Genomic DNA, 15,283 nt, shown 5'->3' with positions numbered 1-15,283 from the left:
TCCCCCGGTGCACGCGGGAATCCGGACAAGTACCGGGCGATTCTTAATTGCGTGTCAATATTGCAACGCGAAGTGGGCCCGTAACGTGACACAGGGGAAGAATGGTATGCACATGATCAGATGACTCAAACATACCTACCCAAAAATTTTATTCCATCCTTTATACCAAAATTTCATTTCTACACGTGTGTGTGTATATACTTTGTTGTCATCCAATAACAAACTTTCAAGAGCCACCCTCACGCATATTATACGAAAGCTATTCTCTTATGTATGGACAAATTCGTCTCGACCTTCCGAATAATACAACCAGAACCGTACGTTACCATCCACCCTTCTCTCTCTCTCTCCCACCTCTTTTACATTTATTTATTTCCTAAACGTCCGTCCCCGCCGGCTACTTTATATTTGACATTTTTATTAAACCAGCCGGTAGCCCCGTGTCCGTAGCGACAGCGTATCGTCGGGGAAGGACGAGGACGACAACGACGACGCTCGCACAAGGCGGCTCCCTTTGGCCGCCGCCACGTTATCCCATATTGCTGTTAGGGCAGTTTCGTAATCTCGCGAAGGGCGCCTCTCTCTTACTTTGACCGAATAAAAACTCGTATCCGTCGCCAATTCGTCGATCGGATATCCCTGTTTCCCAAACCCTTACTCGTCGTCCGCAGCCGCTCGATTTCTCTTTCGCCACCGCCCGAGAGACAGTCGGCGCGGAAACGATGGACCTCCACCCGGTTGTATCGCGTCCAACGCCGCATACGACCCCATCTATAAATCAACTTTTCACTTTACGATTGCGTCTACCGTTCGTAGAATGCCTTAGTTCCTTTCCCTCCTCTCGGCGTAAGCCGTTTCTTGCACGAGAACGATTTTACGCGGTCGAACGTAGGAAGTAGGACGAGGAGGGTTGGTTTTCGGCTGGTTTGGAGAGGTTTTTTTTTTCCGCCCCATCGTGGCTGTATCAACCACAGGGCTCGAGTAAATCAGAATCGTGGAGGTTCGCGGAGAGGCTGGTTGCGGCTAGCTGATACACACCGTTGCGCATTGTCGCGAAATAATGGGACGGTAAATTGACGGGATTAATTTAATTTTATCTAGCGCATCATCGAGAGGCCGGTGCCGATAACAACGCGAGCCGTCCACGGAATTGGATATTGCGTGGCGCCTCGACAAATAACTGGTACAACAAAAGTTTCGATCGCCACCGCGGTTACACTTAGAAATCGCGTTTTCGAAAGGCGAGCGCACGTACAGGGTGTTTCGAAATATGTGGGCGTAACTTGGGGGATGGATTCGGTACGGTGAAATAAGTGAAAAGGTTCGTATAAACGTATAGCCGATGTGAGCTTGTTTCCGAATTATAGTCCTGTTGTTTAATAATTTTCGTAGAAATTGTTCGAATTGGTCATCTTCGGCTAGAATGCAGGCTTCGTAGATCTTCTCACTCGTTGAAAAATATTCTTGAATAAGATATCGCAGTTCATTGTTTACTCGTGTGTTGTAAACCAAAGACTTTAGGTGCCCCGGCAAATAAAAATCCAACGGATTTTAATTAATTGGCCCTCCCCACGACTGATCCGTTTATTAGGGAATCTCTCGACTGAAAACTGTCTCGCTGGTCGACTAAAATGTGGTGGTGCACCATCGTGCATAAACCATCGTGCAAATAATAGAATATACTTGTAAACAATTTCAAAAAGCAGTCAATAGAGTGATAAGAATCACTGGAGGACGTAAAACGGCTATAATTCGGAAACAATCGGGTACATTCTCCTGAAGTTATGCCCACATGTTTTGAATCACCCTGTATATCGTTTTTGTCACGATCACTTCTACGTTTCGACTCTTCCGGACGATCGGTATACAAGTGGATCGTTTGACATTGGCGCGGGGAATTCTCGTTCGTTCTTTTCCTCGAGTGTAGAATTGCATCCCCCTTCCCTAGCTTGTTCCTTCCGACCTCGTGGTACGAATCCGAGCGATCCCGTCGTCGCGACGATCGTATCAATCGAACTAGAGAACAGAGGAACAGAAAGGGAGAGAGAGTTAGCAGGTGGAGGAACAAAGATGGAGCGAGGGAACGAGAGTAGTTAGAAGGGGCAGCGGGTAGGGGGAGAGAGAAAGAAAAAAAAGTAAATCCGGAGAAAAAATGGAGCGCACAGATCGTTTGACGAATCACGAGTCGTCTCTTGGATACCAGGCGTAGGTGGGGCACGTTAAGAGGGGGGCCAAGGGGATACGCGGCAGAGGGATGATGTTTTTTTTCCTCCGCGGCGCCTCTTTAATTTGCCCTCCAATTAACGGACGGGGTCCTATTTGAAAAATACCTGCCACGAGGGCTGGCAATTATACTCCTTCCTTTTTTTTTTTTTTTCTTTTTTTTGCGCCACGAGCGCGTTATTAGCGCTATCCGTCGTTCCTCTTGCTCCTCCTCGCCCCTGTGTGTTCCATCCCCCTCCCACCTCCCGCGTCACCCACACCCACCCCCGTACCACCGCCCTTCCTCTTCCTTCCTCGTTCCTGCCCCGCCGGAGAGTCGAGCTTGTTCCTCTCCAACCTCTCTCCCACCTTCCTCCGCATCGCCCACACACACACACACTCTGTCACCCTAGCTTTTTACGTGCGTGTGGCCGCGTTCGCGTATCCGTATCTGCCACGCGGTTGTATGGGTTTTGTGTGCATTGCAAAGTGCGCGAGTGCTCGTGGACCGCCAGCGAGTTGGAGGGAGGAGGAGGACACGCGGGCTGAGTGCAAGGTAGAGAGAGAGAGGGCTTCTGCTGCCGGCGTGGTGGTAGAAAAGAGAGGAACAGAGACAAACGGTTGGTAGATAGAGAGAGAGAGAGAGAGAGAGAGAGAATGAGTGGTAGTGGGACAGGAGAAGAAGAGGAGAAGTAGCGGATGGTGGGGAGGAAGGGATGGAGTCGGGGTGTGCTGGCGAGTTAGAGGAGTGGCGTTTATAACTCGTGCCCGGGTCTCCAAGCTTTGAGAAGGCCAATTAGCAGCATAAAGCTACAGCTCGGCCCCGGGGCCGAGGATGTTTGTATGTAATAATGGATTGTTACTCAAAGTATCCGGCTAATTAATTAAGCCCCCGCGCCTCGCCGTGCAGCCACTCACCATTTTAGCCTGGCCGTACCTCTCCTTCCCTTCGGATCGCCTTTAGAAACGCGTTCAGTTTTCTGCGAATGTGGTCGTCGGTGTTTCCTCCTCCCGTATACTTGCCGCTTTTCAACGGCGCCGGGCCATCGTCGACTTCGAACGATCCCCCCCCGGGATCGATCCTCCCCCCAGCCCGACCGTCTGCCCCGCTGTGGATCTCTGAAACGCGGCCACCGGATGCTGCGCCGGCTCCACGAGCCTAACCGCGTTTCCTCTGCCTCGCATACACACTCGATCTCTGTGTACTCCGATCGAAAAGTCGTCCCCGCGGCTTGTTTGATGCGCTACTCTCGTTTGTTTATGAACGTTTCTGATAACTTTTTTCTCTCTTTGCTTCTTCTTTCGAAATAGCGTTGTTATTATGGTGTTGTTTGGAATAGAACCACGCGGTTCGTTGGAAACGATCGACGACCGGGAGTTACCAACATTGCCTAGTTTCTAAAGTTAAATCTCTATAGTTAGATGTGTTAAAATTAGAAGGGACTTCGGGTATCGGAAAATATCCCGTAGGGTAGAAAATATGTCGACGTTGATCCATCGAAAAACACGGGAGATTTAACGCTCGACGACGGACGACCGGTCCAATTAGCGTGGATCGTTATTCCGTGTTGTCGGCCACTTAGCAGACGCTTATTATCGCGGCGTACGTGTACATTACGCGGTGGGCTGTCTGCGGCAGTGGCATTGTCACGAACGCACAATGGTAGGGAGACACGATTCACGATGTGTCGCGGATTTAACGAGTCGCACCCGTTCTTGTTCCATGTTGCAGACGGCGTTCTAGCCGAAATCACGATGACGATGGACGTGAGCAAGTCGGAGCCGAATAAAAATGGCACCACGCAGCAAGAATGCGCTGGATGTGGGAAAGCGATCACGGAAAGGTGAGCTTCTGTTAAATTCCTAAACAATTTACACTAATTAATTAAGCAAAGAAAAGGAGAAGAGAATTCAGTAGAATTCCTCGAATCACGGGTTAATTGAGAGAGATAAGTTTATTCCGCGTAAATGGCGCTGGAAGATCAGGCCACGAGCCACGTTATGCTGCCGGGTCGGTAAGAAGGAAACCTATGGTCGGTTCTTCAGGTATCTCCTCAGGGCCTTGGACCTGTTCTGGCACGAGGACTGTCTGAAGTGCGGGTGCTGCGACTGTAGGTTAGGAGAGGTCGGTTCTTCTCTGTTCACCAAGGCCAACCTTATCCTCTGTAAGAGGGACTACCTCAGGCTGTTCGGGAACACGGGAAACTGCGCGGCGTGCAACAAGCATATACCGGCGTTCGAGATGGTCATGAAAGCCAGGACGAATGTTTATCACCTCGATTGTTTCGCCTGTCAACAGTGTACACATCGGTAAGTTCCATTTCAAACCATTCTAATCTTCGCCTATTCTAACGAAAAAAGAAAAAAAAAAAAAAAAGAAAAATCCTCCTTCCCGCATCTTCCACCTCGTTTTAACGTTTCGCTGTGCTGGTCGAAGAAACCCGCTTCTTTTTTCCTTCTTTCTCACTCGTTCACCCTGTCTCTTCCACCACGTTCACGTTTCTCTTCACATCGCGATGAACGAGCGATGCAAACGAAGAAAAGGGGACCCGTACGCATGCAAAAGTAACAAAGACGAAGGGAGGTGGGGGTGGGTGGGGAAGGAGGAATGGAAAGGAATGGCTGGTGGAACGCGACGCGGGAGGGGGAGAGGGTAAAGGGGTAGAGAGAGATACAGGGGACGAAAGGAAAGAAGCGAGAGTACTGGTTTGCGAGAGACACAGTCCACTCGGGAGTTGCTTTACAGGTCAGCTGGGAAATCACCCTGTGCTCTATCCGTCGCGACCTCTTCCTACCGCCTGCGCCAGCATTCTACGCAGGAGGAGGCCAACTTCTCGTCGCGTTATTCCTACCTCGCCGTCCTTCCATCCGCCTCCTCTTCTGACCCCTCGAGACCAGTTATGTAATTATCCGGATACTGCTGACATTTTTGTATCATATTGCTCGGTGCTGGGCGAGCGAGACGGTCCCTAAATGCCGTACCAGAGCTCTCGCGAACAACGACGAAAAAACCGAGAGAAATTCGCAGTTCTATTTATCTCTACCCGGGCTTTCGTTTCTTTACGAATTCAATCGTGAATCGTGCTTTCGTTTCAAAATCGTGCCTATCTTTCGATCGTTTTTTCTCTCCTGGTTATTCTACTTTGTTTCTCCTCTTTTCTCTGTCTCTCTCTCTCTCTCACACGCTCTCGTTTCTCGCGATTACCCTTCGTTTCTATCGCGGTTCTCTCGTTGTTCATGTTTTATTAAAGTTCCGCAATTTGGCTCAAAGCGATGCCCTCCCCACTCTGATCATCCGGTCTGCCATCTGACGCGTAAATTACAACGGACACAGCGGCGAGTAATTTGCCGGGATGCGAAATTTTATTGCCGCCGGTAACGAGGCTCGAGTAATTCCACGAGACTCACCAGCGTCGCGATTCCCTCCTCGACTGCCTTTTCGTTCGTCCAACTCGCAGAGAGAGAGAGAATTCTAAGACAAAGGAGTGTTCTGTGTATGTATGTATATAGAAGTTTAACAGAATCGAACGAGCACGAAGAGGAGACGAATCAAGTGTATATAGAAAAGAAAGGGGGAGAGAGAGAATAAAGTCCGTGAATCGCGACGTTCATCGACAGCAACAAGAAACCCGAAAAGACACGATAAAAAGAGCCAAGGGAGTTTGAGGAGGGGGTTGAAAATAGAGAAGAAAATAGGAAAGAATAAGCTTTTGGTAGAAAAGTGGGAGGAGGTGGAGGAGAACGGTCAATGTAAAACGGCGAAACTACGGAACCGTGGCGAAACACAATGCTGGCTTATTGACGAAACGAAAGGTTTTCGAGGGTAGCAGAAGCGAGTGGTTGGCAGAGGTCTCTGGATACGGTAAAGGGCGCGAAAGGGAGAGAAAGAGAGATCACGAGTGAGGTCGACAGAGGAATAGAAAGAGAGGAGGTGGTGGAAGGGTGTGGGAGAAGGAGGAACGGAACAGGAGAATGTAGTTTGGAGCCAATAACAGTGGCTCGTCCAGGCGTGCGACAAACGTTGTACAGCTTCTCAAACAATGCGAACAAAAGAGCATCAATTTTACGTTTTTATCGCGTGGCATTGTCTATCTTCGACAATGGGCCGGCGAGCGGGCAGCAGCGGCGGCGGCGGCGGGGGGCATGCCCAAGGCATCGTCGCGCGTTCATCCGCCGCGCGCAACCGACTTCAACGGAATCAACGAAACCTGCTTTTGTCCCCGTGATTCCGATCCGCGCGTTGCGCACACGCCACGTTCTTGCGGTTCGCTGCAAGCTTTTTCGACGTGACACCGCAACGATAGCTTCGACGATTGCCCGTTTCATGGAGTGATTCCGCTTAGGAGTTACGAGATTGTGTTTTCACGTTGGATAGACATCGACCTAATTTCGAAATTTTCGATTAACGCGTGCGTCGTGGTAGTTTCGATCGGTTCGCGGAGATTTCGTCGTTTAAGGAGCTATATCACAAATGTTTATTTAAATGTTTGAAATTTTGTTTTTCACGGTTAAAGGGTTGAAGGGGTTAAAATAACACTGCAATATGGTACAATAGCTGGATTAATTTATATAGACAAGATGAAGTAGCTATATAAAAAAATGCATTTAAATGTTATGAAATTTTGTTCTTAGAATGCGTCACGGTTAAGGGGTTCAAATAATATACTACAAGATGATAGAATAGCTAGGATAATCTAGACAAGATGAAGCAGCCTATATTAAAAAATGTATTTAAATGTTCGAAATTTTGTTCTTCACGATTAAAGGGTTAAAGTGGTTGAAGGGTTAAAATAACACTGCAATATGGTAGAATAGCTAGAATAATCTATATAGACAAGATGAAGAATATCAAGAAATGCATTTAAATGTTTGACATTTGTTTCTTAGAACGCGTCACGGTTAAAGGGTTAAAGTGGTTAAAGGAGTTAAAATAAAATACTGCAATATGACAAAATATGAAAAATGCATTTAAATGTTCAAAATTTCTTTCTTAGAACGCGTCACGATTAAAGGGTTGAAGTGTTTTCGAAAGGGTTAAAAAAAGGGGAAAGGGTTCTTTCTCTACTTAATTACATCAACCCGTTCTCATTTCTATCTTATTCGTTAAAACTGTATCTTTACCTACAACAGGAATGCTAGACTTAGAAACCACCGTTTATTCTAACCAGCCGGAATTACCAACGATTAGGCTTCATTGGTAATTTAGCATACCGGTGATCCCGCCAATTATTCCCCGTTTGATCGAAGCACCGAAACGCAGCGGAAAGCCCCAGATCGAAACGGTTCCAACGGGGCGTTCTCGGTTGGATTTAGATATTTGCCCCGTTTTGGCTTGGGCGAGTAAGGGGGGCGGAGGAGGAGGAGGAGGAGAAGGAGGGGATCGCTTCCAATTATTTCGCCGGTAAAAAACGAGCGGGTGAACTCGAGGAGGGCAATTATACGCGGGGCGCCGCGACGTGTAACGCGACGACTTAGAGTTTGCAATTAAACAGCAACAATTACACGGGGTAACTTTAGACTGTAATAACACAGAATAAAGGGTTGCCGGTGGCGGTGCCTAGCCTACCACCCTCCTGGTTAGAGGATGATTTACCGATCCAATTAGATATCTCTCTCTCTCTCTCCTGGTGCTCACCAACACAAACGTGATCGCGTCGCGTGTGCACCGATGGCTTTCCGCAACTATATAACACACGCACGCACACATGAACGTACACACACGTTCAACGAGGCGAACGGGAATTCGCGTCCCCTCGACGTTTCTTCGATCCTCTCGAGAAGACGTCCGGTCAAATTTAACGACCGCCCAGTTAATGCCCTCGCCGACTACAAATTGCAGTTTGCCGTTGTGGCGTCGCTAATTCGAGGTTCCCTAATTCTTCGTTGCTCGCGTATCGAACCGTACTTCTCCGGCGACCGTTGCTTTCCAACAGCAATTGAAGTTACCACCACCGTCGCTCGTTCTCAACCCGAAAAATTCATCATTTTCTTTCGTCCACGCCCTTGATTACCTTCCGATCTTTCTCTCTCTCTCTCTCTCTCTCGACGAACTTAACGACGGTAATTGTCTTCACTAACGATCATTGTTTCCCCTCCCGTTAACAAGTCGCACGCAGCAAGACATACTCGCCGACTCGATTAACAAGTTCCACCTGTTCACGCGTAACCGAACGTTGGTCGCGCGCTCGCTCGCGTACAAAACCAGTTCCAAAATACGTTACCATAATCGCGTGTGGAATACGACTGGACGGACAGTGGAAAAAAAATGTCGAAAACCGCCATTACATCGGCATCGTCCGAGCATTTACGACCGGTCGTTTCTCGCCAGAGGAAGCTTCATATTTTACACACTCCGCGGGGCGAATACATTTACACCTAGCGTAATACTGACCGTGGTAGGGGAATCAGAGAGAGAGAGAGAGAGAGAGAGGGAGAAAGTAACGCGTACGCTATAAACGAGGCATTAATCGCGCGCGGCTTCGTTGTTCGAGCCGATACGCTTAATTTGCCGTAGCAACGCCTTGCAGCTGGACACGGGAAGGCCCGGCTGTGTAATCCTCTTTCCTTCCACGACCAGGAGGAAACTCGTCGTCCCGGTCGTGGCAGCAGCAGCGGCGCAAATTAAACCGGTAACGCTGGCGCGCACGGGTCCCAGGACACGATCGCGACGCCGGCGCGTATGCAAATTTTATTCAAGAAACCTGTGTCCCTTCAAAAGAAAAGGATTCACAGAGGAGCAGGCGGCGGTGAATGTTTTATTTCGGCTCGCTGCTGCTACTCCTGGTTAGCATCGCGTTCCTACCACTGCATCGAACACGATCCTCCACCTCCACCTCCACCTCCTTCTCCTTCTTCTCGTCCCTGTAAAGCGAGTCTAATGGGGTCACGCATTGGCACCGGTTATTTTATTTATTTACACGAACGCCCTTCTCTCTTCCTCTCTGGCTGGCCGTTTTTCCACGGGACTCTGGTCGTGTCCGATTTTTCTCGGATTCTCGTTGCATACACACGTCCACGAGAGAAGGCCTCGCTAGCTTTCGCGACCCTCGTTAAACATTCAGTCGAAGCGATCTGAGAGCAAGCCGGCCCTCTCTCTAGATTGAAATTTTCCACGCGAGCTCGGGCGTCTTTCGACCGGCAGGACATGTCTCGCGTTCTCCTCTTCGTCCTCTGGACAGTTAATATTTCAAGGGAATCCTCCTTGCTGCGGTTCTCCGGGGTAGAAGTAAAGGATAGTTTAGACAGGGTTTTATCTTTGTCCAGGTGTGTGTGCGTGTCTATTGTCGCGAGTAATTTGAACAGAGAGGCTAGGACAATGAAATAGGGGAGGAACGATTAACCGATAGGATTAAACTGTAGCTCTCTCTTCTGGGCGCAGAGCTGGTTGAAAACGCTAGACGAAAGTGGAAAATCGGCGAGTATCACGCGGTGGTATCATGTCACGACAGACAGCTGCACCGGTCGCGAGAATTAGAGGAATGGGATTCGCGCGGCATTATTCCCGCGATCATAATAGAGGCTCTGGAACGAGTGCACTCGTGCAACATGATAATTTCACCGGCTGGTAGTTATGGGAATATCTGCTTCGGTTCAGGCTCGCGGAGGAGAAAGAATCCGCCCTCCCGCACCACCTTGTCGCACACCCCGCCTGTTCAGAATCAATTTTCACGTTTTAATATCGCGAAAACAAAAGCACCAACGACTTAATTACCCGTATAAATTAACACCCCTCGAGCGCGCGAGTTACTTCGCCTCTGGAAACTGTGTACCGTGTTTGCACAGCCAGTGTACATACAATCAAGCGTGGTCTAATGTTTCTATCCTCCCATAACGGAGAGCGGGGTCTTTGCTGTCTGGTATAAAGAACTTGGTATACACGGAACATCCTGTCCGTAAACTTTCTCCGGCTCGAATTAACGCAGTCGGTGCCTATCGAAATCGCGCAAAGGTACGCGAGAGAAAGGGTAGGAAGAGTGGTGTGAAGAGTGTGTGCGTGGAGGTTGGTCAGAAGAGATCCGCGAATAGTAGGAGGAAAGAAAGTAAATATCCAGGCGCGGTTACCTGACAGGCAATTGGCAAGGCGGAGAGAGCACCTTGAGAGGGAGAGACAAGACCGGTCGTGGCGAGAGGATGGTCTCGCGTGGCGGAGGCCAGAAACAAGCAGGTGACGGTCAGCTGAATAGCGGCGGAGGAACGCGAAGGAGAGGGACAGAGGTGACAGAAGGGCGATGATAGAGGGAGAACAAGTGAAACAGAATGAGAGAAAGAGGGACGAGGGGGTGAGAGAGAGAGAGAGAGAGAGGAGGTGGATCAGAGTACAGCGTCATTTAGCAGACGACGCGTATAATGGGGGAAACGAGCGAAACCCGGTATAAGCTATGCTCGTCGGGAGCGGCCGCGCGCAACGCGATAATTCTATTTGCCGTACGATTATGAGAGTATCTACCTCGAACCAGACTCTGCCGCTCTCGTATTTCGCTCTCGTATTTCCTACCGGGATCAAAGCGGATGTGAGACCGCTCGCGGACAGAAGCCCGATAATAATTATTTGTCCGACACGTTGCGATACGCTCGTTATCCACCACTCCTACCCCCTTTACTCACCCTTTGCCACTGTTTCTCCTTTTTTCTCTCCTGCTGCGTGCGCGTGCGTGTTTTTTTTTTCGTTTCTTTCTTTTTGATTTTTTTTTCTCTCTCTCGTCGCGACGATCAACCGATTATCGACGAACCACACTCCTCGCGAATGAACGAACACACACGTACGCTCTTTTTATTTCTCGGGACGTTTTGTAATTTCCTGTGTTGTTGCTTTTTAATCCTGTCGATATTAATTGAAGCTTGCGTACATTATACCGAGTCCACACTGAGGAAAATTGTTTGCGAGCTCCTCGCAAGCTGCTCGCGAACCAAAGTAATACCGTGTACATGCTGGAGCTCGTTAATAGCTCGCGAGCAGAACACCGACAGGTGTAGAGTTCAGCTCGCGAACTGCTTGCTGTTCGTAAAGTGTGCACTTTGACGACGAACGTGGTTCGCGATCAGGCCCATTGATGCACCGCCTCGTACGTGAGCAATGTTCTGCTTGCTGCTCGCGAGTAGAACACCAACAGTTATAGAGTTGAAGTCGCGAACAGGGTCTTTGATGTGAACAATGGTCACTGCAATCTGCTTGCTGTTCATAAAGTGTTCACTCTGACGACGAACATGGTTCGCGATCTGTTCGCGAACAGGCCTTTTGATGCACCGCCTCCTAAGAAAATAATATTCGCTGCAAACTGCTCACTGTTCGCAAAAGTGTCCACCAACATGGTTCGCGATCTGTTCGCAGGCCATCCGCGAACAAAAGTAATATCGTATATATAATAGCAGAACACAAGCAGTTATAAAGTTGAGCTTGTAGGTAGGCTCTTTGATGTACCGCTTCCTAAGCGAGCAATATTCACTGCAAGCAATGGTCCGCGGACAGTTCGCGCAGACCGGTGCGAATCCAGCACAGGGGAACAATAAGAAAAATCTAACGATCGTAAATAAGGATGACCCAAAGAAAACTAGTTTGCCGCGGCAACCCCTTTTATCCTCGCCGCGGCTTTCCACGGAATCTCCGTGCCGTGAAACGCGAACCCGCCTCGAGGCGTTCCCTTTCAACCGAGTTCGCGCGCGACACACAGCAACGTAACAGGTGACGAGAAACGTATCGCGCGGAAATCTCGACGACGATTCATCGAACCGCGGCACGCCTGTTGTAGAGGTGGCGGCGGCGCGCGGTTCGTGAACACACGGAGTCTGGTGCACACACGTCAGTGGACTACACCGAACCAGTCTCTCTCGTTTTTGATTGCAGGTTTTGCGTGGGCGATCGATTCTATCTGTGCGAGAATAAAATCCTGTGCGAGTACGACTACGAGGAGAGGTTCGCGCCCACCAATATGCCACCACAAACACCCGCCTCGATGGCGTACATCAAAAGGCAACTGCCCCCAGCGCCGACACCGCCTGGCCAGAACATGCATCCGGGTCACAATCCGCTGCAACCTCATCAGGCACTTGGCCAGTCGGTGGGTCAACATAATCACGTGTCGAACGTAAGTTAAGAGAGGAGAGAGAGCACAACCTGGATCATTTGAAACGTTGCTTCACGCACGCGTGCGTAATAGCGTCGCACGCCTTGGTCGGTGTGCACGTCGTCGCCGATCACAGGCTTAGCCGGTGTTTTAATTGGAAAACGCCGCGCTGCCGGAAACTGTGCTCGCGTGTTCGGCCTCGTTCGCCTAACCGACAGAGACCTGCCTTTGGCTGTTGCTTGCCTTCCGCCTGCTTCCTTTTTCCTCCTTTCACGTCACTTTTTCCCCGTCTTCGGGGAAATTTGCACGCTTTTGGAAGTTTCGATGGTGTTCGAATTAAGTCAACCGAACGAATTACATCGGAAAAGGTAACTTAAAAAACAATTCTGAATATCGATACCATGAAATTTGCAAATGTAGTTCGTATCGCAGGATAAAATTTTTTCAACGAAGCATGGAAACCTAATATTTGTATCTACCTACCCAAATGCTTAACCCTTTCGCTGCGAATAGCGTATATATATGCTCTGTAAAAATGAGATGATCATTTTTACATTGGCCGAAATTTTCGGATCATCTGCGAATTTTCATCAATATTGAATCTGTTACTAATTCTTTGCACATTTGAAATTGATCTGCAGAATGAATGAATGACACAAAATTCGCGAAAAAGTTCTCAAAGTCGTTAACTTGCAATGCACAACGATTCCAAACTTTTGCTCAGTCCAATACACAACTAACTAATTTATATCTTTGTCAGACAACTGTCACACAACATCCAAAATCACCCTACATTTAACTACCCCAAAACGATTAATTTTCAATCACACGTACCCTTACCTTCATGCAACTCTAGCAAGCACTTTTCGTCACAATCACGCCACACCAAAACGGTTAACATGTCAACTTCTTCTCTTACTACACCTAGCTAACTATATATAACCCCACTGTCGTTCCTAAGGGGTTAATCTTATTCCACCTCGAACAACGGTACACAAGATCGCCCCTAGCGCAGTAAATCCGAACTTTCTCTCTTCCATAAATCTCGGCATGCAAGAAACACGACCAACGCGATTCCGTTCCCTTTGAGAATGATGATTTTATGGGTGCAGGGTCAGATGCCGGGGGGCACGCCAACGGTGAACGGGACAGCCATAGGCGTCGGTGGTCCCAGGGCTCCTGGGGATATGAACAACAACGGGCTATCGGGTCCGGCACTCGGTCCGGTTAAGCCACCGCCGATGTCTATGCAGGCGCCGACCAGCTGAAACGAGGTGTCACCCCCCCTGAAGAAGCTCAGATGTCTCAGCGGTTATTGAGGCTGTCGACGCTCACCGACGACCAGACACGAACCGGGGAAGAGAAATGAGCGGGATTGGACGAGGGCTGAACAACGTCGCGACCAAGTGAATACGCGCGAGGAACCAGAGTGATAGGGACACTCGTACATGTAACCACGATACATACGAATCGGTGAGAAAAAAGGGTTGGGGGGGGGAGGGTGAATGGGTGTAAACGGGAGGGTTCTGTAACGAATCGTTCGCGACGAAAAGGAAAAGAGGAAAGGTGTAAGAGAGAAATAAGAAGGACGATCTCCGTGAAGGAAATCTCGAGGACACTTCCGGGTGATCGATTTTCGTCGTGAGGTTTGGGAATAATCACTGTGATCGCGAATTATATGAATAAATTTATGAAGAAGGAATAGGAGCCGCACGGGACGTGGATATCCGTACATAGAGAGCGTCTCGTGCGGACGCGTGCACCACACACGGAGGACACGTTAACGCACGTCTTGTAATATACGGTACAACATGTAACGATAAAATAGGCGATTCATGTAAGATACATTTCTAGCGAGTGAGTGAGCGAGTGAGAGAGAGAGAGAGTGAGTGAACGAGAGAGGGAGGAGTGATTTAGAAGTGCGAGAGAGAAGGATGAAAGTGTGATAGAGCGCGAGTGACAGCGTGAATGGAGCAGAGTTCTCTTGTAAATATTCTGTACCGTCGACTCTGCAACATGAGAAAAGACTATCAGTATACGCAGACCAATCGATGATTTCTCCATGGGTATATTACTCGCGATTCGTTGGCATTCGACGTTCCGTATAGCGCGCCATCCCGTGTCACGAGAGAGAGAAGAGGATGTTTCTTTTTTGTTTTTGTTTTTTTTTTTTGTTTTTGTCGGTGTGTGACGTCGTGGGAAGAGAAATCGTCGCGAGTTTGTTCGTAAGTTACTGTGTTTGCTGTTTTTCAATTTTGATCGTCGAACGCTCGAACGAACATCAGGAGCGCGGGTATAAAACCGTTTGGAAAGGTCTTGTATACATTCGACGACGTTCGATCTTCGCGGTGAATTTAGACGGCGCGAATCTGACGAATCTCGGGGAGGCGTTTCCAAAATATCTCTCCGGCGTACACACGATGTGGCTGATACCAAAGATTAACGATGTAAGTTTCAATGCCCCACGGGAGTGAGCAAGTCGACGGTCTCGGATTTCGAATATTCCTTACTCGGTGATAATAGCCGTAACAGTTTGCTCACGGGCTCGTGTGCGGCTTCTCCTCTCTCGAGCTTCGCGGTGAGATGCATCTTTAACGGTGGTAAGTCCGCGATCGGGAACTTGCTGGGAACCGATGGGGCTTAGTCGCGGCTTTACACTTTAACGTCAAAATACGAGCAAGAACGGACAACACGAGAGTATTGTAAAGAGTGTAGAAACGACGTGAGAGAGAAGGGAAGAAAGAGAGGAACGGTAAAGGTAAAAGTGCGACGTCGATACCAAAAGATGGCTGAGAATCCGAGAACCGTTGCGTGCGCTGATAAACGATCCGTTTTAAATCACCGACGAAGCAAATCACACACACATAGAACATCGGCCGTGGATTACAGGTGTGGCGAGCGTTGGTAGAATTTGCCTGATCGCGAACGAATAAGACGGTGACAAATTTCTTTTCGCCACTCTCGTTTTTCTCTCTGCAATCCCCCTTTCGCGATCTCAATGAACGAAATCCTACGCGCTT

At 48.9% G+C, this 15,283-nt stretch overlaps 1 protein-coding gene across 1 annotated transcript; it reads left to right on the top strand.

Moving 5' to 3' along the window:
• The first annotated feature begins 3,957 nt into the window (after positions 1–3,957).
• Positions 3,958–13,676, top strand: LOC108572728 (LIM domain only protein 3-like). Its single transcript, XM_017935006.1, has 4 exons — positions 3,958–4,046; positions 4,249–4,512; positions 12,044–12,284; positions 13,376–13,676. Exons 1-4 carry the CDS (start codon positions 3,958–3,960, stop codon positions 13,529–13,531), a joined length of 750 nt encoding a protein of 249 aa, XP_017790495.1. The 3' UTR covers positions 13,532–13,676.
• The last annotated feature ends 1,607 nt before the right edge of the window (positions 13,677–15,283 follow it).

This window comes from Habropoda laboriosa, unplaced genomic scaffold (genome assembly GCF_001263275.1).
Source record: "Habropoda laboriosa isolate 0110345459 unplaced genomic scaffold, ASM126327v1 scaffold22, whole genome shotgun sequence".
In the NCBI taxonomy this organism is placed as follows: Eukaryota; Metazoa; Arthropoda; class Insecta; order Hymenoptera; family Apidae; genus Habropoda; species Habropoda laboriosa.
This window is presented reverse-complemented; position numbering and strand designations above follow the sequence as displayed.

Coding starts and splice junctions, on each gene's coding strand:
- LOC108572728 (XM_017935006.1), top strand. CDS start 3,958: ATGACGATGGACGTGAGCAAGTCGGAGCCGAATAAAAATGGCACCACG. Junction 4,047..4,248: donor GGGAAAGCGATCACGGAAAG/GTGAGCTTCTGT, acceptor TCGGTTCTTCAG/GTATCTCCTCAGGGCCTTGG. Junction 4,513..12,043: donor TGTCAACAGTGTACACATCG/GTAAGTTCCATT, acceptor TTTTGATTGCAG/GTTTTGCGTGGGCGATCGAT.